At 36.8% G+C, this 25,197-nt stretch overlaps 1 protein-coding gene across 1 annotated transcript in view; it reads right to left on the reverse strand.

Annotated features, from left to right (window-relative positions):
* The window catches only part of RGS7 (regulator of G-protein signaling 7), a gene marked incomplete at its 5' end in the record, with an annotated part of 124,613 nt that extends 107,124 nt beyond the window's left edge, over window positions 1–17,489 (reverse strand). Inside the window, one exon of the mRNA XM_010009216.1 lies at window positions 17,393–17,489. Within this exon, the coding sequence (XP_010007518.1) occupies window positions 17,393–17,489 (97 nt within the window). The remainder of the gene's footprint in view (window positions 1–17,392) is intronic.
* Between the last annotated feature and the right edge of the window lie 7,708 nt (window positions 17,490–25,197).

The raw sequence follows: 25,197 nt of genomic DNA on the forward strand, positions 1-25,197 counted from the left end.
GGTACTTTAATTCCTACCACGTCCTATCCATTTTCCAAAGTGCTAAATACAGTCTGCTGTATTATATAGAAACTGGCTTGCAAAAAAGCAAAAAGGCTTATTTTGTAGCTACACATGGTCATAAACAACAATCTGTGCCCTTCGATGCCAGGCTTGACACTGTTAATAAAACCCTCAGCTGGAAACTGTAGAGAGGAATCTTGAAGATAAAAAGAAAACGCCTTTGGAAACCCCAGATCCTAGTGGGTGCACCCACATTTTGTTATATTGCAGACACAATTAACAAAGCCTCTAACACAGCCACAGACAAAGTCTGTGACAGCACAGTGCAGTGCTGGATGAGAGCAGTCTGGGGATCCCAAGCTCTGCACTTCAGTAGACTGCAGCTCCACTAAGTACCTACATGCGGATCCTCAGCTCCTGGCAGCAGGAGGAGAAGGCGCAGAACTCCCATCTCCTCAAGCACGCAGCATCACAGGGCCTGACCCAATGACAGGGGTAGGCAGTTTTTTTCTTGGTTTTCTCTGACCTTGCTGGGTGCTGTCTCATTTGTAGTCAATTAATAGTTTCCGACTGTTTACCCATAATCATAAAAACTAGATTTGTTTCTAATAGCTGCCAAGACACATGCTTCATATATCAGTGCTGACATGTATATTAAGTGCAGTGATTTAGATACGATCTGAGCAAAGAAAGGTTTAGTTAAATCTATATGGACTTCACTGAAGTTTTTCTTCCTGTAAAAGGTATTTAAGCATTTTTTGTGTAAACAAATATTTCAAAATGAATCTATTCCTTCTATTAGTACTATAATTGCAGTGTTCATTTCCCAGGAGAAAAATCAAGTATTGGAAATAGTAAGGCCCAGCGAGAAAAAAGCATTTTTTGATTTAAGGAAGAATTTGTTATTCAGTATTTCTCTGTTTCTGCTTCTTTCTTTCCAAGTAAATACCAATCACAGATGAAAAGCATATTTTATTTTTTAAATTATGTCAGCAAGAACTTCTTCTTTCCCAAAATAATAGAAAATCTTTATTAGATTTGACAGATATGCTGATCTGAGAAGAGTTTCAGCTGACTGAGGACATCTACTGCAAATATTATAACTAATAAATTCCATTTTTCTTTTTGCTACAGATTCTACCTGTTTATATTTTTGCTGTAGCTAATGCAAAACTTAAGAACTCTACCTTGTGAACTGTGCAGTCTCCCTTTTTCTTTCTGTTTGCTATTTTTTTGAAAATTAAATGTTCTGTTTGGATAGCTTATTACAAAAAAATAACAAATTCAGTGATTCCCTTGTTAAACCCTAAATTGCATTTCAATTTTTAAAACAAAACATTATCTGTATCTGTACCTGGTGTCTTGTACAGAAGATAGTAAATTATCATTCATGAAATTGTATTTTATTTACTCTTCTTATTTGTTTACATCTCTTACTACATCTACCTGCCCATCAGAAGTCCATTTTTGAGTACAGATAGTACAGACAGTTTCTATCTCGGCTTGGCTAGTAATAAACTGAGCACAGAGACTCAGCAAATATTGACGTCTAAGTTTGGTGGTGTGGACTGAACTGTCAAGCTCTAGGAATGTGCCAGAAGAACATTCCACAAAAGTGAATTATAGATTTTTATAACAAAGGATCTAAGAATATTTGACAGAAAACCCTTAAACTGGGGGCACTTCTCAGAAGAGTCATTATGATTAGATTAAAAATAGATACATATAGCAGTAAATTACTATTTCACTCTCTGATTTCAATATCCTTTTCGCTTTTTATTTTGTTAAAAAAAAAATAAATTTGAAGGAAATTTCCATTTTCAAACTTTTCAGATATCAAGCAGTGACTTTTCAGCTGAAACTAATAAGAATATTACGTTTTAAACTAGAAATACAAGTGCAAACGTGTAACAGTGTGCATGTCTAGGATTCTTTTCCAAAGCACTTTAAGAAGAATGGTCATTCTTACAATCTAGTAAGATTACCAGAGAGAATTAAGACAATGTCTAGACACACACCTCATCCTGGATAGCCATAATTCAAACAGCCTAATTTAGAACATCAAAGCCCTTCAAAACTCACAGCACTGAAAAGTTAAGACACACTTTAGATTCTGCTTCTTTCACAAGAAGTCACTCACTCCACATTAAATAATTTATGTTCCTCAAGGAAAGCTTTTCCTATTTTCTTATCCCTAAATGAATAATTACTGTTCCCGAATAATCCAAACCAATATTGTTTCCAAAAACATGCAATGCCTTTGTTCAAAAAGCAAACATCTTCAAGCAGTTTGGAGCCTTTAAACTAGTAGTACCTGGCAATGCTTTTCCTTCTTTTATTAAAAAGCTTTAATTTTGCCTTCCGTCTTCTCATTTCCTTTTCAGGAGTCTGTTGCAATTCTTCCCTGTAACTGAGAGTTCACAAATACCTTTCCCTTTCTTAAAATGCAGGTGATCCTGTTTCTCAGTTAGGAATTTCCAGTTAGCATGCTAGCTTAAATTCATTGCTCTATCAATTTATCTTGGCTCTATTAAAATACATTTTCAAATGGTATTTGATGTTCACTTTATTCTCAGGTTTTTTTATTTCTGTAAAAATGGTATATCTCAAGCCTGCTACAATTGCATGTGTTTCATAGCTCATCAACTGCTCTATAAAGTTTTCTTCTACCTAATATACAATTTGACTTTAATATAGTTGCTTCTGTATGAAGTTCTTCAGACACTTAAAAATTTTGCTTCGATTTTACATGCCATCACTAATAGTTAGAAATAACAGGCTTAAGCATCATCCAAAAAGTGTAGTCATATCAGACTAAATCCAAAACTAACTGGGTTACTGGTTGGATTATACATGGCACACCACCTCTCAGAACAAAAGGAGGAGAGTTTTGCTAAGACTAATTTACAGAACTCATTTAACTAATTGCAGAGGTATTTTATAAGCAGTGTCCTAAATCTCAGCTGTGTCACATGAAATTAAACAATATATTAGACCATCCAACTCATGCATACATTACCTTCATGCTGGTCTGACAGAGCCTGGGACAACCATTGCTGAATGGTACCTGCTGAGTAGTTCAACAGCATACTACTGCTTGTTGAATCTGAGTTCCCTGCCCCTTACATGACTGCCCAAAGGAGAAAAGAGCTGTGACCAAAATACGGAGAAAGATGGCCATTAGCCTCCTAAATTCTGCTTGAACAACACAATGTTCTTTGTAACACAGCTATACTTTATATCTACTTTCAGTCCAGAGCAATGAACCCATAGCACAAGCAGAGCAGCTAAGGTCCACTTGCAGATGCTGACCATTGTAGTTATGCCTTTGTGGCCTGTCATTTTAGAACTCATGATAAAATTTTTAGATGATATTTCAACAGTCTGAGAAGATGCAGGTGACATGCAAGGCCTAAGTTTTTCTATAAAACTGTATTTGACCCCAGGCAGAAAAACAACAGAAACGAGTCATTCCACCTCCACCTTTCATTAAGACAGAATTCTGATTTGTTCTATTGAATAAATGCCTTTATAAGTATGAAAGGACTTGATAAAATTGTTTTAAAACACCCACTTCTGGAATTTAAATAGTAGGAACACAAAAATACTACTACTACTACTCAGAAAACAAGTGACTGGAGAACAAAAAAGTTTTTTTCTGTGAAGAGTATGGAAGCAATAAGAAATCAAACTTGAAATGATTACTGATGACAGCAATTAGAAAAATCAGGAGAGGATAAAGGTGTGGGAAGAAAAGCAGAAGGTGTAATTTATGTAAACAAACCATTAACAGGCAGGTTTGGCCCAGTGCCTTTTCTCTATTGATAAAATATTCCCTTGTTCTAGAAATAAAGTATTTCAGGCAACAACTGGCATTTTACTAGATACTTATTTTGTTTAAGGTCTACAAGACTTTCCTTCCATGACAAGTAAGTCCAAAACTTACAAGAAAAGTCTACAGAGGTCTATAGGTCTATAAAGTATTTCCGCATTTTCACTATTTCACAATTGATTATAAAAGCTTAACGGGCAAAAATTCTGGTACAAGGCAAGTCCATGGGGTGCTGACACCCATGAGACCCCCACATGCACATACTAGTTTTGTATTTAGCCCTGAAGAGATAGAAAAATACAACTTAATCACCTTCTTCTCAATGTTTTTCCACAAGCCTGATACATATTCAGAACCCAAGTTACAATGCTGTACAGCAGTTTTAGATGGCTAACTCCCATGAAATTTGTGATCACTTAATGCATAAAAGGAATATTTGCTTGCATTGGTGGCTAAATTTAGATCCAAATGGATACAGTGAAATACTTGAAATGCATATTCTTGCTGGTGTCTGTATATCAAAACTACATGTACACCTGTTTTGTCATAAAAGATTGCAGACCCTTCTGCAGATCTGTGAAAAAAATATATATAATATTTTAAGAACAGCCTTTTATTTTCAAAGCATTTTATCAAAATCCTTCAAAAGGTAAATATTTCAGGGACAGCTGAGATGGTTGAATCGTCTCCTGCAAATCCCCCATGTCTGGTGCTTTCCATATAATAATACAATGGAACCGAATTCTCAGCCACAACTCAAACCCTTCAGAGACGTTACAGTATTCTAACAGTGAAACAATCACCAAACACCCATCAGTCCCACTTGCCTGCTCCTACACTCAAGCACTACCAGGCCTTACAATAAAAAATATTATGCCACAAAACGTGTGTATGGGTAGTTTAATAACAATTTCCTTTTCCTTTTTACACCCTTGCTCTGTGGAGCAGCACAGGGAGGGAAGCAGCATGTACTCCAGTGATTTTCCTCTAGCTGCAAAGACTGGAACGCAGGTTTTTAAACTTCTGACCTTTATTGTGAAGCTCAGGAGCATCCTATAATAGGCTCTGCCAAATGCTTGCAATGGTGTAAGTAACATTCATCACACATTTGAGTGCTCTTAATTCTTGTTAACAAATTGTTTTGATCGAATTATTCAATTACTTTGATAATTTGTGAAAATGAATTCATATCTATGGTCCATTTATTTGCATAGTGACAGACTGTCAATCACAGTAAGCCAAGTGGAACTACCTTTACTTCCTATGTTACTTTCTAATTTAAATTTATCTTACTTTTTTCAGGACACAGCTGGCAGGAAATAATATCAGAACTTCTTTATGACTTTTTCAATGTCAAAGAGGTGGGTTTTTTGGAAAACCTATTTGTTGCAGCTAAAACTTTTTAAAAGTCTTAAGTGTCCAATTTTCAGTGTTTTCCAAAAATAAACTTTCTTTTTTTTTTCATTCTCCTCTGGATTTTTTTTTTTCATTAAAACCTGTAAGTTTTGATACAAGGAAAGCTGAGAATTTAGCTTCTTGTCCTAAGTCAGGAGGAAAATGTTTTAACTATTTGAAATTCTTGTGGCATGGGATGTCTTGCCAGCTCTAGAAAAATCAAAAGTCCTTAATAATTTTTTTGTTGTTTTTCACACTCCCAGTATGCAGTAACAACCAAGAAATGAAAACTCAGTTCTTACTATTCTGCTTCTCTTACCATCACAAGTACACAGAATCCTTGACAAATAGAAATTTCATACATGCAGATACACTACACAGTCTCTGCCATGATCATTCACTTCAGTAAATATGCCCAAGCTGAAACAAACACAGATAGGCCCGTATCAGGCAACTGTTCAGGAAAAAAGTTCCAGACAATCCAGCTACTAGGAGCTAGCTAAACCAAGCACAGCTTACTTGTAGTGAGATGGGAGATGGGGGTCATCAAATGACATCCTACTAACATGTAAAATCCTGCTTTTATAGTGACAGTTGTTATTATCAAGTGTACATACACTGTTTGATAATGGCACCATGTAAAACTAGTCTGTGGATAATTTCAGCAGCAACAGAAATAGTTACAATTATTAGAATTTATTCCTTGCTGCCCTTTTGGAAAGACAAGCCTGCAGTCCTCTGATGCAAATGCAATGACTGTCTTTTTCCTCACAGGTGGAACCAATAGAATTAGAGGCTAAAACACAAATCATCTTGTAAATCCTGCTAACTTGATTTCTTGCTTAAGGGGCATAGTCTCCAGGGGATGATTTAATTGGTGTGGTTATTTTAACCGCTGGCCAACTTTACTTATCTGGCTGTAAAAATGGCCAATTGAAATCTTTCTCTTTGCATAGTGTTCGTTTAAATATTTCAAAACACTTTAAAACAGTAGATTTAAAGACAATAAGATATAATTTCATGTACTAAAATGGTAAAACTGAAGCAGAAATAAATTAGGTTCCTCGAAAAGTCACAAAGTAAGTCTATGTTAGATGCCATTTAAGAGGAATAGGGGAACTACTATCCCAGATGCATTTTTTACATTTTAAAAGAAAATATATATGTTTACACTGTATTACACCTACCAGGATTCCTCTAAATAAAGTATTTATATCTGTACCAGCAATACTTATTGTATGTCTATGTTGCTTCCTATACACATATAACAAACAAGCACCAAGCAACCAGTCACCGTGCCACCAGACAACAGTATACAATGCTGCATAAATTAAAAAGCTGGATATTTTTCAACACATACTTCACAATGCAATTGTATTAATATCTATTGACTCTATAAAACAATTACAGTACCTGCCTAACTACATCCTTGCACGCAGATACTCCCTGTAACTTCTTTGTTCCATTCTAATTGACCATATGTTCAAGATGCAAACCTACTAACACACATTCCCAATTTTAGGATTACGTTTTGGTCATAAAAAATGATACTTACAAATCCTATGCACTATTGCAAAGGTTTTGGCAAGACAATGGATACTTTTTGGATCCAAGTGTTCTGACCTTAGAGGTTTCTTTTCTTTTCATCTTTAAGTGGATGTTCATTTCTGGGATAGTTTCCAGAGACTATTTGTCAAGGATAATGAAACAGATTTCACATTTTGGTAAGACCCCTACTAACACTCAACAAGAACTTCATTTGTGTTCAGCTATACACTTGCTCTCCTCATCCTTAATATGAGCAGCTAATTTCCCTCCCATCTCAGAAATCAGTGCCAGTGAACACAGTAGCAACTTTCTCAGAAAACACTTCTATGTGCCTCTGTGAAAAACTCCAATGTGATTTAAACAGACAGCTCTTTGTCAGAGAAGTACCTCATAATGGATGGAGTCAAGTAGTATACTTTGCCTCCTAATCAAAACAATTACTTAAGATACAGGTGTCTGGATAATTCTCACTGATCTTTATTTCACCAGCTCTAATCATTGCTACGCAACTCAAACAGTACTTCTTTCTAAGAGATTTCCAAGAGATAGCCAGGGGGGAAAATAATTTTCATAGAACCCCTGGACATATTTCTATACAGTCACCCTTAGTTAGACATATTCCAGTCTTATCTTCCCTGTGGGCTCTATGCACACAACAGATTTCAGTGAGCCTATGTTATTAATCACTATTACAGAGGCTGCTTATATCAGCTTAAAATTTTTTTTTTAAGCTGATATAGTAGGCATTGCCTCCATAGGAAAATTTATATGGCATAAATATGCAAGGTATGTTTGTGTGTGTCTGTGTGCTGAAGCAGGTTATTTTCTCTACTTTCTGCAAGTACTACTCATTGTTGCTGATATAAAACTAGCATAACAAAATATAATATTACCTGGTGTTATGCCAGAAAAAAATGGCAAACTACCTAATGTGAAGCTGTGATAGACTGCAGAATTCCTGCTAATTTCAGGTTGATGTCAGCTTGATTCAGGGCTCCCTTTTCACCCCACCCTTTCCATGCACGTTACATGTCCAGAGACTGTGTGTCAAGGGTGGCAAAGTAGGTAAATTTTTGGCCACAGTGGAGACAGTAGGTTTTCCTGTACTCCTCCTAAAAGTACTCATGCTTGAAAGGTGCAACCCCATTCCACTAAAAACACTGGCAAAATCTTACATGCAGGTTGGCTAGGAAGAAGGTGGTATGGAAAATGGAGGGAAGTATTTTCACAACAGAATAGCTTAGTGGGAAAAGTTAGGAACAAATTTGTATCTATGATGAACAAGCCCCACAGCTATTTCTCTGGAAACATGCTGAGCTGTAAGGCCTTACACAGCATTTGGGAAACAGGATCAGCTAATTCAAACTATGCACTTCATGTGGACGAACAACAAATAAGATGTTCCCAGCAACCTCCTATCTCACAACAAGAGAACAATTTTTAAGATATTTTGCCAATCAATGCATGACTCCTAGACCTATTTCTTTTGCAAATGTCTGTGAAAATAAGCTTTTTGTAGCTACTGATTTTAGGAGAACTGACGTTTATGATGACTGCTTTATACACAGATTACTTTAAAAGACTTTTCAATAGGTTTTCATATAATTTGGTTTCCTAGAATAATTTTGCAAAATTGCCTCAGACTTTTTCACTATATTTTCTACTTTTTACTAATGTTCCCAGTGCAATCACCACTGAATTGAAAGGTAAATATATAAATAGAATTTTGTATTGTTGTTTGGGCAGGAGGAAGCAATAACTTTTAAATAAGAATTTGTTCTGTTCAAAATAGCTAGTGAAAATGCTTTCGCATTTTGAAAAGTTTTTAATTCTGGCATTTATAAAAGGTCTGATATTAACATGTGTCTTAAAATGAAAATGGAGAGCATGATCATCTTGGAGCATTAAAGTTATTGGAAACTCTTCTTCATTTCTTTCATTCACTTTTCATTTCAAGTGAGTAAGAGCATTCAGCTCTTATTTGATACCAGCCCACCACAGCTTGTCACATGGCCATTCTGAGCTTCACAACTGCAACACTGTCACTAAGCTGATTTTCCATAACACGCAAAAGTTCTGTCAAGTTGTAAGCAGCTTAAGAGCACCCTTCTCTCGCCAAGTTACAATATCAGTGATGCAGCCAAGGCAGAAAGCCAAACAAGCAGAAACAGGAGGTGAAGGTATGCAGACAGCACTCAAATATCCACTTTGGCTTTCTGAAATGGTAAAGCACACAAATCACCACTCATTAATCAGTTAATTGCCTCACTATTTTGAAATGACTGTATGTCCAATCTTATGGCACCACTTAGTCAATCTCTTCTACCCATGACTCTAAAAATCATTAACATGATATCAGTAAACAAGAGAACCAGTCTCCTCCTTAAAAATATCCGCTCCCATGAACATTTCAATGCAAATCAATCACTCTGACAAAGTGATAGATGGAGACAACACATAAGAGAGGTTGGTGTTTTAACTTCAAACCAACTATTCATTTGGGGATAGAGGATTACTAACTTTTCATTCTCAAAAGTTCCGCTTTCAAAAGTGAACTTTAAAAATGGCAAGTTCCTGCTCATATTTGCCCTTCATAACAGGCACAGGAGAGGGAATAAGCCAGCTTCTGTCCTTCATGTACTGACAGAGATCTCTTCATCAAAGCATTTTACTAAGTCTGGAACGTCATCAAGGCTGAGAGTCTGCAATTTTAATACTGAAAGCTCTGTTTGCAAACAACAAGAGTCTGATTTGGCGTAAAGAAACCAGCAATGATTCCACTATTACATAATACCTGGTAGGAGAATTCAAGAAGAGGGAGATGAAGGAATGGTGAGAAGAAGAAAGTAGGAACCTGTCATCAACCCAGCAATGAAGACACTGAAGGGAAAAGAAAAAAAATAGGGTCCATAAAATTAGGGGCTTGGGAGATGGGAATCCCAGCTTTTCACACATAGTTAATTTAGTCTGGAAAAGGTATCAGAAATGGAAATATTCCCAAATCCTTGTATTTACCTATAACACAACGTTCGGTTGATATGCTGGAAGGAAGGGATGCCATCCAGAGGGACCTTGACACGCTTGTGAGGTGGGCCAATGCCAAGTGCAAGGTCCTACACCTGGGGCAGCACAACCCCAGGTACAGCTACAGGCTGGGTGGGGAAGAGATTCAGAGCAGCCCTGAGGAGAACGACTTGGGGGTGGTGGTTGAGGAGAAGCTTAACATGAGCCAGCTTCAGTGTGCCCTTGAAGCCCAGAAACCAACCATATCCTGGGCTGCATCAAAAGAAGCACGACCAGCAGGTCAGAAGAGGTGATCCTGCCCCTCTACTCTGCTCTCGTGAGACCTCACTTGGAGTATTGTATACAGTTCTGGTGTCCTTAGCATAAAAAGGACATGGAGCTGTTGGAACAAGTCCAAAGGAGGGCCACAAGGATGATAAGAGGGCTGGAGCACCTCCCATATGAAGACAGGCTGAGAAAGTTGGGGCTATTCAGCCTGGACAAGAGAAGGCTGCACGGAGATCTCATAGCAGCCTTCCAGTATCTGAAGGGGGCCTACAAGGATGATGGGGAGGGACTCTTCATTAGGGACTCTAGTGGTAGGACAAGGGGTAATGGGTTTAAACTTAAATAGGGGAAGCTCAGGTTAGATACAAGGAAGATGTTCTTTAAAGTGAAGGTGGTGAGCACTGGAATGGGTTGCCCATGGAAGCTGTGAATGCTCCAACCCTGGCGGTGTTCGAGGCCAGGTTGGACAGAGCCTTGGATGACATGGTTTAATGCGAGGTGTCCCTGTCCATGGCAGGGGGGTTGGAACTAGATGATCTTAAGGTGCTTTCCAACCCAAACTATTCTATGATTACTGTGCTGCAAAGGTATCAGATGTTTGAGGTGTTATGCCTTTGTGCATTTTTCTGTCAATCCAAGCAGTAGAGCTTTCTCTTTTATCTTTTATTTTAGGTAGCAGAACTGAAAAGTCATCAAATGCTAGCAATTCATTACTCAGCTGGGAAAGATCAAAACCAATGACAGAAGAAATACTCTCTATCTTGTTATTAGTCCCCTGAGTCATCCAATTCCCATTGTACAACTCCTTATTTTTTGCTGCTGCCTCTATATTACAAGAAATACTGTTGCAGGTAGCTCCTGTGACTCATTTCTTGGGCTCACCCACCCGTGATTTGTGGGTGAGATGAGCTACTATGACACTGCTTTCTTCTGGAGTCTCTCGTTACATCTGACCAGGCTACTGTCTGCTTTTTAGCAGAATTTTTTTATATTTAAACATCTAAATTCTCTATTTTTACTAAGCAAAGTATTACCAGTGCTTAAATAAAGACTGGTAACTAATGATTATGTGAATACGTTTGCTAATCAAAGTGCAACATCTCATTATCTTAACAATTTCCCAGGTAGAAGAGAAATAAACATTTTCTGAGATCAGGAAAAACAATGAATAAAAATGGCAGATGATAGCAATAACCTTTCTAAAATTTGGGAAAATACAATGTCTATATGGAAAAGGTACAACATCAGCTTCACATCTAGGAGAAAAAAAACTAACGACCACATGGATTATATTTTCCTGGGAAAGGTAAATGAATCATTTCCCTTCCTTTTTAACTCATGGAATGTTAAAAACCACCTTTCTACTGATCTCCTCCTATTTTTGTTGATTTAAGCTGTGACTACTTTCCAAAACTGAGCCACACATCAGAAACAGCCAGTAACAACTAGTATGAACATGCTTTCCTTGAACGTTACTGTCTATACGTGTATTCTTTAATTGAGCTTACATTTTTCATAGTTCTCCTCACTCCTTCAATAAAAATACTAAACAATGTCTCTCATTCATGCTTACACACCACTCAATTGGCACATTCTCCACAGATCTTATTCACCATAAAGTATATCCAAGTATTATACACTTTAAAGTCCTATAAAGCATCACACTGATAGTCTGTAATGACCATAAGACACTATTATATCATTACATCTCTCTCAATGAAATATCCACGTTATTATTACCTCGTGAAGCTTTTAGTACTGATACTGACCAACCCACTTGCCCACCCCACAAAGGCCCCCAAAGCAAACCCTTGGCTATTGCAGTGCTTTATCTGTAAATCCTTAATGTTTCTTTCTGCTTGAAAGTGAACAGCAAAACTTTGGCATTTACTTGCAGTTTCTCCTTAGTAAAAATAAAAATGATATTTTAGAGCTCCTTCTAATCCCTATGATTCATATGTCAGACTCCCTCCCTTCATCGTTTCAAGCAAGTTTTTTTATCCATTTCCAGGCCTAATGCTAAACCATGTTTGAGGCAAATTGCTATCTTTTTATTCCTAATGTGCTAATAGGTGTTAGTAAAGAATGCCTGTGACAACCTTCATGCAATTCTTATTGTTGACTGGCAAGATGTCTATATAAACTATCTTCTTCTTTCCTCCAAAACATTTTAAAACCATGGAGACAACAGTAAGCCCTTCTTTTGCTCATTAAAACACATAATCACATAGAAAGAGCAAACTCTCCTGCCTATTTTTTTCCTTGGAGCCTTTAAAGTTTCAAATCAAATCCACAATACATAGCTGATGAATAACATTATTGTGCCTACACAGCAAGAATACAGGAGGTACTGCATTACTGCAGTCTAGTCAGCCATCAACCACTATTTTAAACTTGTGCCTTCTGAAAACTGAGTGTCCGTGGCTGTGGTCATCCGCAGCAGCCATAGAAAGTGACTTAGATCCATAAACAGGGATAATTAAAATTAAGTCAAATTTCCCAAGATGCACATGGGAAACTACTTGTCATCTTCAAGACCATCTTTAGATGCCCAGATGTGTAATTATGCTTAAAGCTACTGAGAAAACTGACTCAATCCCTCCTTCAAGAAATTTTCAGTTCACCTGGTGTATAATAAATTTAGTTCAGAGATAGTTCAGGCTCTGCTAGAGGATACACTTCTAGAACTATGCAATTTTTAAAACACAACCTCTGGTGTGATTTTCACATTCAAGATTATAATGTGAATGACCAAAAGTAAACTATATTTTTCATAATAAAAAGAAGCTATTACTTGAACAATAATGGTTTGCACCATAGCATTGCTTACACCCTTAAACAGTCAAGACTAAAAGAATACTACAATTTCCAGCAGAATTTCCATTAACAGTGACCCCTGTAGGATCCAAAATATCATCTAGCATATCTGGTTTCAGCCTTTAGTATACTAGGGTACATTGGTACATTAGTCTGTTTTCTGCAAAGCTATCCATGCAAATTCATCTATTTGTTGCACTCAGTCTAAGCCTACTTGCAAGTAAGATCGTGGGTGACTCAGCTTGAGGTGAACCATCACTACAGACCATCTGCTACAGCACATTCGCTCTGCTCAAAGGCCTAATTGTACTTACACTCAGAAGTCTTAGCTGGATGAGGTAATTCAGTGAGACTCTGTTAAAGGCTAAGGTCTTTCACAAAACCCATTTTTGGCTGAAATTGTAATAGGGCTACAGTACACTGCTACAAAGGCCTCAGAAGGCAGCAAGCTAGTGTCAGGATGAGTCACTATAGAATAATGCTGTAAAAGCCCCGTGTAGCTCGAAAAAAAATCCAAACACACTGGGCATGGAGATTAAATATCTATTCTGCACCAATGAAAGATGCAGATCTTGGTGTAAAATAAGCTTTGAATGCAATGAAACCATTAACTCATCAAGTCCAACAAGCTACAGTACAGAATAATTCTGGGGTGTTCGATACTTATTCTTGCTTGTCATGACATACTAAAATACACCACAGATATTCACTGATGAGTACAATAGTTTGCAGGTCTGCAGGCAGTACAATTCAGAGTAGTCATCTACCAAAGCTGCACTTCCACTGATTCTTTTATGCTGAATCCCATTTGGAATTAGACAAGGATAAATTCTTCCCCCTCCAATAATTGTTTATTTCTATGTATAATAAGCCCCATAATTTCTGATAAAGACTTTGTAATATACTAAGTTGTTTGCCATAGTGATTTGCATAAAAAGAAGTATAATTTTTTATAGAGTTCTGTCATGGTTTAAGCCCAGCCGGCAACTTGGAACCATGCAGCCGCTCGCTCACTCCCCGCCTCTTCCTTCCGCCCCCGGCGCTCGGAGGGATGGGAAGGAGAATCGGAGGAATGTACCTCCCACGGGTTGAGATAACAGCTCTCCAGTAACTAAGGAATAATACAAACCACTACTGCTACCAGTAATAATGATAAGAGGAATAACAAGGGGAGAGGATGCAATTGCTCACCACCCGCCGACCGATACCCAGCCCGATCCAAGCAGCGATCTGGGCCTTCCGGGTAACTCCCCCAGTTTCTATACTGGGCATGACGTGCTGTGGTATGGAATAGCCCTTTGGCCAGTTTGGGTCAGGTATCCTGTCTCTGCTTCCTCCCAGCTTCCCCTCCTCCCTGGCAGAGCATGAGACTGAGAAAGTCCTTGGTCAGAGTAAACATTACTGAGCAACAACTAAAAACATCGGTGTTATCAGCGTTGTTCCCAGGCTGAAAGTCAAAAACACAGCACTGCACCAGCTACTAAGAAGGAGAAAAAATGACTGCTGTAGCTGAACCCAGGACAAGTTCTTTATCAAAATAACTCGACTGAGTATCATTAACATCATTAATGCTAAACAGCTAGGAAAAATCTCTTGGCATTAAGGAATGAGGTATAGAACCAGGATAGGTACTAACAGCTTTGGTTTTGCTGCCTTGTTTTCAGAGATTTTTATCTTGGCATATGCAACATATTGGAGCTCAGTCAAGGACTGGGTTTTTTCCTCACAATCCATTCCACCTCCTGCTTGTAGGTGACTGGAATGCTATCATCCAAATTGGTCTGCAATTCATCATCTCTACTGAATTTACAGCACAGATAATTTTGCTGTAAAGTCAATGTGATACACACCTAAATGTGGATAAAAATATGAATAGTAATTAGCACACATCTATGGGTTTGTATTCTTTATCATCAAGTAGCCTGCAAACTCATGTTAAGCAAATTTTAATCAGGTAAAGACAACTAATGATTTGCTTTTGAAAGATTTCAAGAAAGCAAGAGAACAAAAATGGTGTTTTAATTCAAGCAGCTTGCTCACAAAAACAAATGTACAAATATCAACATCAAAAGCTTACTTGCTTTCTATCAATATATGAACTAGCGAAATAATTCGTCAGTTTTTCCAAAATTTCACAAGGTGAAATTATTTTAGCATTATTCTTTTTTTCTTTCTGCCTTTTTTTTTTTTAAGCACAACAATGTACAGCCTATAGAGAATTCTATGCATTTGAAATGTTTCTCTGTGTGGATATTTTACTTGCAAAAACATTTAAGGAATGACTCCATAAACCAGATAATACAATCACATCATCCTATTTATTATAATCACAACATTCTATTAAAAGGTTAAATTCAGATACCATTCCCCAAGCTGATTTTGCCAATGTAGCCATCCTTGCATAGACACAGTCAGTAATTCTGCATTGAAAAGTGACTGCTCTACATTGAAAAGTGACTGCTCTTTGAACTAGTTTTTCACTTGCTGCTTTTAGAAGCAACACTATGAAATAAAAATAAACAAAAATACTTCTCTCGCTTTTATAACAACATAATGAAAATGTTGGCCCGTAAAACCTTATTACTACAGACAATTTATAGGTATTCTTAATTTTTACCAGCTGTGTAAAGTACTCTTACAGGTCTAAGTGCTTGCAGGAACGTGACTTAACTGTGATAGATCTACCCATTTTGCACACAAACAAACAATTTCACATTTCCAGGTTTTATGGGACATAGTCCTGGACAGATGGCTGGGTACAATACATTATTTTTGCATAGACACACATATAAAGATGTATCTACACACATATATATAGATAGATAGATAGATAGATATGAGCATATAGAAATATATATGCATTTTTTAACTGAAGAGCATTTCCTCTTGATTTGATCATTTTCATATGGATGCTTTTGTGGCTAATAACAGTATTATAAGCTATTATGTAAATTTTCATTATTATCATCATGATCCTTACACAATAATATTCCCATGTTTCCTAGTAATAAATAGTTTTGAGTTCCAGCTGAGATTTATTCACTACATACACACTCCTAGCACATTACAGGAAACCTGCTACTCTCAACATGAAGTTTTGAAGAGTTCAGATCCATCCAGGATAGAGACAGGAAAGTAGATTAATTGAACTAAAATGGCAGTTTTGCTGTTCCAGTGGGTTTTTTAGTCATATGTAGAAAGAATTACTGCCTGGGTATTTGAGTGCGAAAATCTGCACTGGAAAAGAAACCCTGAACCCTCCTATGCTTTTTCTTTTCCCCTGCAGTTGATAGAGTTAATGCCTCAGTTCAGAAGTTGTATACAGTGACTACTGTATATATATTCTAACACAACCTTAAAACTATGATGTCTACTCCAGCAAAAAAAAAAAATTCCAAATAATGTCTCCTGCTATACAAATAACCATAGTCTGTCTAATTTGAAATCCGTAGCACACAAGGTAAGGCAGAGAATAGTAATTAATATGGATCATTCAATAGGATGCCATGCTGTACTAACTTAAGGGAAATAAAATTCTACTCTTCAGAGACTAGTTTTTGCACAAGTAGTTTATAAAATCATGAAGACATCTTGTTAATTTGTAAAAATCTTTCCTTCTTTGTGCCAGAATTATTCATTAGCAAAAACATTCCAAAGTTTTAAAATTAAAGTATAAAATTCTTCTTGCTGTTCTCTACAGGACAAACTTCTATAAATATTTACTATGTAAGGATTACCTTTTCCATTACAAAAATTGCAACTGTTACCAGAGTATGAAAAAAGTAGGCTTAACAACGGCATCTGTTTCAGAGGAACTCCATACTCATTGGTAGCACAAAAAGAGATATATCCACATATATAAATGTAGACAATGATATAAAAGTATGTAAATAAGTGAATAAATATATTATTATAGTTAATAAATGGGAAGATTTTTGTGCATATGATGATTCTGACTTGAATTACCTATAATGTTTACAGCTGTCTTGCAGATCACCACAGACATCTCAGTCTTAGCTTCTTGGGCACAGGTAACCAGTTACAAAAGCAGATCATAAATGTTTCAATAAATTTCTACAGCTCCAATTCAGAATCAGTTGTAGAGTACAGTGATGGTTTTCCTTTTTTGCTGCTGCTGTGGGAATTCTTATCTTCATGCACTGGTCTATACGCTAAATTCATAACTTGCTAAACAGGCTAAACCAAGATCTCAAATGCACAAACTCTGAAATAAAAATATTGCCACTTCAGAAAATTTACTTCTGGTAGTAATTAAGTATTCCCTTCACTTAATTTACAGGACAAAAACATCCCTGTGTAAGCCCACTCCAATTTGAGAGAAACATCAAAAATTCGTATAATCAAAGCATTCCAGCAATGTCTCCTCTAGAACAGATGACTGTGAATTCCCCACGGCACTCAGTTAGAAGGATTTTCCATTTGAGCATTCCCTGACATAAGGTAGAGTGGAAACGTTAAAAATATGAAATGTACTTTTACTCTTACCAGAAAAGACACTGGGAATCTTGGAAAGAAAACTTTTGACTGTACGAATAGGAATCCCATTTTTCTCATCTTGCATGCGGGCTATGACGTCTTCCATCTGAACATAGGTAAAGGAAAGAAAGAATAAAGAAATCCAGAATTATTTCCTAAAATAAATCCTCCAAGAAATCCTAGCTTAATCTCTCAGACTGACAAGTCCACTCTATTTCTTTTTAAACTTATAGTTAATATTTTATATTTTTATTGAACAGGCTAAAAAAAAAATACAAGTAATTTATTCTTGGACAACATTAAAAAATTGTATGTGCTCAAAGTCTCTTGAGGAAGAAATACCAACTGAGAACACAGATATTTAGTTAAAGTAGTTAAAAGAAGTAGTTAAAAAACTTTGCTGGATATAAAATATGTGTTGCTTGTCTTACTGGTATTGTACCACATATAAAAGCAAAATAGACTCATGCAGCCTTCCAGGGGATTGATACAGTTCTCAAAAAGCCTGTTCAAAATAAAAATAGAGCTTTTAAGTTCAAACCACACATTCATTTTTTTCGTTTGAGAAGAGGAAAAATAATACATGATGCAATTTTTCATCCCTGGAGACAGCAGAGCTAGAAACGTAAGACTTTTTGTAAGTAAAAGAGTGGGTATAAAAATGCTTAAAATCACTATGCTGTATTTTTTTAATATTTTTATATTAGTTCATTTTTCCCAACTTAATTCTTTACGCTAATTTTGCCTGTGTATTTTGAAAATTATACCTAACCCAAAGGTTCACTTTCATGCAAACTATGAACAGCAAGCCCTTTTACTGGAAAACAGAAAGAATATTCATCGGCTGACAATGCTATTTTTTATTCTTGCACATTTCATAATTGAACTTCAAACATTAGATAACTTCCATTTTCTTTTTTTGAATATCTAACTCCTCAAAATATTCAATGATATCATGATAAAATGAATTACAACTATCCTTCCTTTTTCCTTAAATCATCAATATACTCCATATGAAAAACTCTGTGTGACAGAGCATCTTATTATTTCATCAGTCAAATCACCTCTGTCCCCCAATAGGTTCCCAAAGAATTTGTGGCTAGGTTGTGTTGAGAAAAGAGGCTAACAGACAAAATTCTGTTATACACTTTTTTCCACAGAAGTCAGATGACCCAAATTAGCAAACAGCAAATCAGCATTACTTGCAGCTGTGCATTAATTGGCCCAATGGAAAGTTGTATAGAGCCAGGAAAGGGAAAGGAAGCAGGGGTCAACAGCGGTGTATGTAGGGGCAAAAATGTATGTCAAAAATGAAACCAAAATCAATTAGTCTGACTGCTCATGAAAAACATGTTTATACAGAGAGTATCTGGAGGTTTGCATGCTGCATGTACTTATGGATCATACATTAACAACCCAAGGAACAAAAATCCAGTGGCATAGTACAAAATACAAAGTACACACAAGATGTTATTATACATTATATTGTTAGCAAGATGTGGAAAACCAAGTCTGTTGCTCAGAATCAAGGAATGTACAAATGTCACTGTCCTGGGTTCAGCTACAGCAGTCATTTTTTCTCCTTCTTAGTAGCTGGTGCAGTGCTGTGTTTTTGACTTTCAGTCTGGGAACAACACTGATAACACCGATGTTTTTAGTTGTTGCTAAGTAATGTTTACTCTGACCAAGGACTTTCTCAGTCTCATGCTCTGCCAGGGAGGAGGGGAAGACGGGAGGAAGCAAAGACAGGACAACTGACCCAAACTGGCCAAAGGGTTATTCCATACCACAGCACATCATGCCCAGTATAGAAACTGGGGGGAGTTACCCGGAAGGCCCAGATCGCTGCTCGGGTCAGGCTGGGTATCGGTCGGCGGGTGGTGAGCAATTGCATCCTCTCCCCTTGTTATTCCTCTTATCATTATTGGTGGTAGCAGTAGTGGTTTGTATTATACCTTAGTTACTGGAGTGCTGTTATCTCAACCTGTAGGAGTTGCATTCCTCCAATTCTCCTTCCCATCCCTCCGGGAGCAGAGGGAGGAAGAATGGGGGGGAGTGAGCGAGAGGCTGCGTTGTTCCAAGATGCCAGCTAGGCTTAAACCATGACAGTCACAAAAGAAAAGAACCAATGTTCATTGTAATGAGTTTCATCTGATATGGAATTTAATTATTTAAATAGAAAAGGCTATTAATAATATTCTGAAGAAACTATCAAGTAGACAAACTGTTGTCTATGAAATGGAATCTGTCCCTACATTTATTATCCATATAATAAATGGAGGCTTGTTCCAACCCCTTCTAAATTCGGTTGGTAAACTGTCTTACTGATCCTTTAAACGAAGAAGTCACTTGAATTCAGGTGAATATCTTTGCTTTAAACAAATAAATTATAACCATAGATGCATGGTCTTCTACGGAAATGAACAGAAGAAAATTTGATGATAAATTCCATGCATGCAGTGTAAACTTATGAGAATATTGCTAGAACTGCAGAGTGCATAACAATGTGTGTTACACTGTGACAAAATTTGGAAGGCAATTCATACGTAAGTCAGTGTGATAAAGATATTTTTGCATTATAATAAGGACTACTAGAAATGTAGGACACAATCCTGGAACATGACATTGCAGGCAATGATATGCAGTTACCTCTTCCTCAGGACCACACAAGAGTGCAAACGTTTAATGCCTAGCATTCCTAGTGCTGTTAGTAATCAATCCTTCAAGCGTATATGGAATAAATTGTTAACTGACATTCACATATGCATTCCTAAACTTGCTTCATGGACAAGATTTAATCTAAACTGTATAAAACCTAACTCTGATTGAAGTTGTAGCTTTAAGGGAGTTCTCTGGCTTTGTTTAGCAAAGCAAGCTCTAGGATATCTGCACTTCAAAATTATACCTTCCCTTGCCTGTTTAGCTCAGATTATTGTTCCATGTCAGAAGCAAATACCCCCTGTGCTAAAGGCAGCTCCCACTCCAGACAGCTTCATTGTGAACTGCCTGGTTAATTCAGTGTACAAAGATTACTGCATAAGTGAGTGGCAATGTTCTGAAACAAGATACAAAACACAACAGCAGACTCCTGATAAGATACCGTTGCCCTGGGATTTTGTATGTTATCTGCTAGAGTACAAAATTCTTTGTCTTGTCCCTTTTTAAGCACAAATCTAAAAGGTCACTTGTGTTTTGTGGTTATCTTAAACATAAGAACTCAATAAAATGAAGGGCAAATTAAAAAAAACCAAACCAACAATCAAACACATCAATTAAAGATTCAAAACCATCTAACTCAACATATGCAGGTACCCAGTTTAACTTTCAATATATATGTAGTCCCTGTCTCTGTTTTAGCTGCTTTAAATTCAGCAAATGTATCATCTCATCCACTGAAAAACATCTCAATTATATTTGGGAAGCAGCACTCCAGGCACTTGTCTGTCATTCATCAACAATGACCTAAGACAATGAAAAGGGCAGAATAGTTTGATTAGAATAATGAAAGAAAATCTTAATCTAATTTTGCTCAAGAATTCTAATCTGGGAAACACGAGCTGCTGTCTGATATAATAATTTTCCTTTCTGATGTATCACTGTTTGCTTCTGAGTCACCTGACCTGATGTGAAACGTGAAATATAAACTCCTCCACTTCACCTCAGAATTAGGCTTTCACAGTTCTGTTTTTATGGGCTTATCTGCCTAAACTTGACTGGCTTAGGTCACACAATGGGATCTTTTTTAGCCCTAAGCCTTCTCAAAGAACTTGGAGAAAACAAATCCACAAACAGCTGCCTCCTGGTCATTCTTCAAATGAAGCTCAATGTGCTTGAGAAAAGGAACTTGCAGAAACACATCTTTTAGATTTTCAGTTATCATTACGCACAATTAACAGGGAAAGGGTAGCTAGAAGGAAGTTCACAATGCAGCACAGATTCTACCAGAGCATTTCTAAATAAATATACTTTAAAAAATGTGCCATTTGTTTACCAGTGAGGCAATTCTAAGTGGGACAAAAACTCACTAATTTTCTGATGCATAGGCACCTCAGACCGAACTTATAATATCAGTATTTAAAACTTCACTCATCTCCTTGTGAAAGATAATTTGCAGTCTTCATCTTGACATGTAAGGACTCTGTGAAATCTATTTCAAAGACTGACTCTGACAACAGTGACAACTCATCTTATATGAAGCAAAAAGAAAGATAGCAATATCCTGTAATAGAAAGGTTACAGGATATGAGAGCCACTGAATAACGACCACTGACTCTGCTCGAAACATGCTGGGAACTAGGCATGGAGACATGTGTAACTTACCTCAGAGGCAGAACCCATGGAGAACTAACAAGCCCACAAAGTCAGTAGTATCTGGCCTTGGGGAAGAGAAATTAACGTTATCAAATGGGAAGTGAAGGTGATGGTTCTCAGTCCTGTGTATTGCTGAAAGTCCACTGAAAGACTAGGCTTATTAGGCTTTTCTTCTTTGATGTGACCAAAGAGTTTCTGCCATATAAGATACAATTAACCCCTTCTATCTTTAATCATCAATCACTACCTAAAGGTATCTGTCTTTCTCCATTACTGACAGTGGAAGTCTTAACAAGAAACCAGGACTAGCATCCTTTAGCTATTTACAGCTCCATGAAATGAATACAACCCCTAGAAGCAGAATTTTTATGGTTCCTTAGATTTCGCTCCATGTGGTTTGGGAAGACTCCAATCTTTCAATTTCTAAATCTAAATATGAATTTCATTGCTAATCATCCACACATCTTGCAAAAATTATCCCCTTGCACCATAATTCAGCATCATTGATTCTTAAGAAGTAGGGTTTTTAATTAATTCAAAGATGACAAAAGTCAAAAGCTCAAAAAGTTTGCCAGTGCAGTACAAGAGTATTTTCTTCCCTTAAAAGCAAGGGTAAATGAACTCCACATAAAGATGGTCACTAGATACAAGGATTCCAAGACTAAAAATAAAAAAACAGTGGTCTAGAACTAACTAAAGTTCAAGAGATGCGTTTTAATGCTTGAAGCCTTGACCTACCTACACATTCACAGGTATCTCAATTCCATTTATATTACTAAAACAAATTTCAGTGCCAGGGAATATATATTTCCAGGAATACTAGAATGAAACTAAGCATAATTTTGTACTCAGTTATGGTACCTCAGAACAGTGAATTGTTATTGAGTGTACTGGGGTCCACCCACACTACAGCTTTGTTAATTTTGTTTAAATATTTCCTCTTCATTTTACCCAAAGGCAGGGGTGGAATAATGCAGTGGAACTAACTACAAACCTCATCCGAACTTGTTAACAAAGTATACCAAGTTACAATATGTAATAATTTCTTACACTATGCATCATGTTTCCCTAAACAACTTTTTCCCTCTCTAGTTAAACCCATTATCGAGCCCAAGGTCACTAGTGCAGCTGGCCAGCAGTTGCAGGAGGCTTTCCTTAGCCAGCGGCCATAGACACACATGAAGCAACAAGCTGCATTGCTTGTTTTCAAGGTAATGGCATTTTTTTTCTATTTTCCAACACTTGCTAACTACACAGAATACATTCTCATCTTGTTATCATTATACTGATAATGAATTACCTGTAACTGCTCATCCTTTCAATAGCACTCCTCTCTTGAAACTCCACTGTATGACAAATGCTCTGCCTCATGCTGCCAATTATCCTACAAATTTTCTGTTGAGACCTCCATCAGCTAAAAAGCCTGTAATTGCAGGATGCAGACAATTTGTAAGAAAGTATTTTGATGTGGTTCATTGAGGCAAAAAACCTGTATATTTACATGAATGGCTAAACTGCCCCATCAGAGTCACACTTTAGGAGCCTCTGACTCTCTCCCTTCCCATGTGAGCTGCTCTTTGCCAGGACTACACATGCCAACAATCACTGCAATATCCTTCTTTAATTGAATCATTATAGTGCCACCTGAGAGCTGCCCAACTCAGTGAACCAGGGGGCATTGTTCACTAGTCAAGCTGCATCACAGAGAATAAAAGACCACAAAATACAGGAACTATAAATCCCAGAAGGCTGCACTGACAAGCAGAGTTATAGGCAAACTGATTGCCAAATAAAATATGTCAGTGTTGTTCACCAACTAAAGCAAATCATCTCAGGTCAGCAGTGCTGACAACTCTTTTTCTAAGTCAAGTGTGTAGAAATGAGATGGTTTGACATCTCTGTATCAAAGATTTTTAGCATTTTCCATTTAATGTAGAATTGGGTTATTTCAGCTCTTCATTCCTAGTTGGGATGAAAAAAAAAAAGAAGACTTGAAAACATTCACAGGTCCAGAAATGCAAATTTAGATTTTTTTACTACAGTACAGTGTTGAAAGATAGCTTAAAACATGCAAGATTAAACAAACTGTTAATGACAGTCATGAATAAGCTATCTGAGCTTGCTAAAAATAAAATGCTGTCAGGCAATATTGTTCTCTGGTCTGTCAATACAGGGAACTGCCCTAAGTACTCTGATGAACAGTAAGTTAGAGAGCAACTTAATGAAAAGAATGCAAGAATGACCAGTCTCATATTTTCAGAACCTCTACCTGCTGAATTATTTGACACCATAAAATTAAATGTCAAATCAACACAAAGGTTTCCAATCATATTAAATGGATACAATGGAGACAGGTTGAAGAGCCTCATTTACTATATATACCTATGATGCTGACACGTCTGCCTCATGTTCCTTTCGTTTTGCAGTATGAAGTCACCAGTGTGATCAAATAGTTCATTCTCTCTCCTCAGACAGAATACTTGTGGAAAGCCAAAGATGTTTTGGCTTCACCTGTAGCAGAAAACTCTGTATTGAAGCACTGTCTGTCATCACTTTTATATCTGCATTTGTAATTCTTAATTTGTGAATTTCTAATTAAAAATCAAATTTATTTCCCCTATTTATCTGTACTGTGTCAGATAGAGCAAATAAGTAATGTTCCAAACTGGTTATAAAATGAGGATGGCATTAAATACATATTAGCAGCTTGTGCTAACATTAAATGAGTGCAGGGCAAACTTTTGTCACTTGTTAAGTATAATTTCGGTTAATTTATTTGAAAAACAATGACAGTTCCATGCAATTATTATTGAGACCTGATTCTTTTCTAATTAGAGGAACAGTCCCACTGGGCTTGTCCCTGTCATCAACACTACATGTTCACCACTGAACTTGCATTAATACACTAGACTCTGCACACTTTACTGATTTAGAACTGTGCTCTTGGAATGATAATTTTAAGCATATTCTTGTGTTACTGATGCATCAAAAATGCTTAATTAACAAAGCCAGCATTTCATGTTAGAAATGCTTGTAGTTTAGTACAAATCATACAAGTAGTTCTTTTATGTTTTTAATTCCTGTGCCTTGCCCATTTTGAGCAGTTATACCAAGTTCTGGATATCAATACCTGGGGAAGCAGAGAGTTCAAGGGACAATGAATGAACATGCACTTACAGAGATGCAGCCAGCCTACTCTAAAAAAAGCAGTACCCACCTTTCCGTAGTGCTGAGCTATCTAATAATAAAGTTGATTAAAATAAATCCCTTACTAGATATGTTCTCTCAAAGGTGAAAAAAAGTGCAATCTTTATGTAAAGTTTACTGAAATCACACAGAATATGCAAAACCAGTTAAAGTTATTAGCAGCTCAGATATTGATAACTATTCCAAAGCAAAGAATTTTCTACAAAGTTACTTTACAAGGTTTTACTTGGAAGAGAGAGTACCTGAGGAAGAAATACAGTTTTGGAATTAAAAATGGTGAAAAATATAAATGGTCT

Source organism: Nestor notabilis, unplaced genomic scaffold (assembly GCF_000696875.1).
Source record: "Nestor notabilis isolate BGI_N333 unplaced genomic scaffold, ASM69687v1 scaffold19102, whole genome shotgun sequence".
NCBI classification, from domain to species: Eukaryota; Metazoa; Chordata; class Aves; order Psittaciformes; family Psittacidae; genus Nestor; species Nestor notabilis.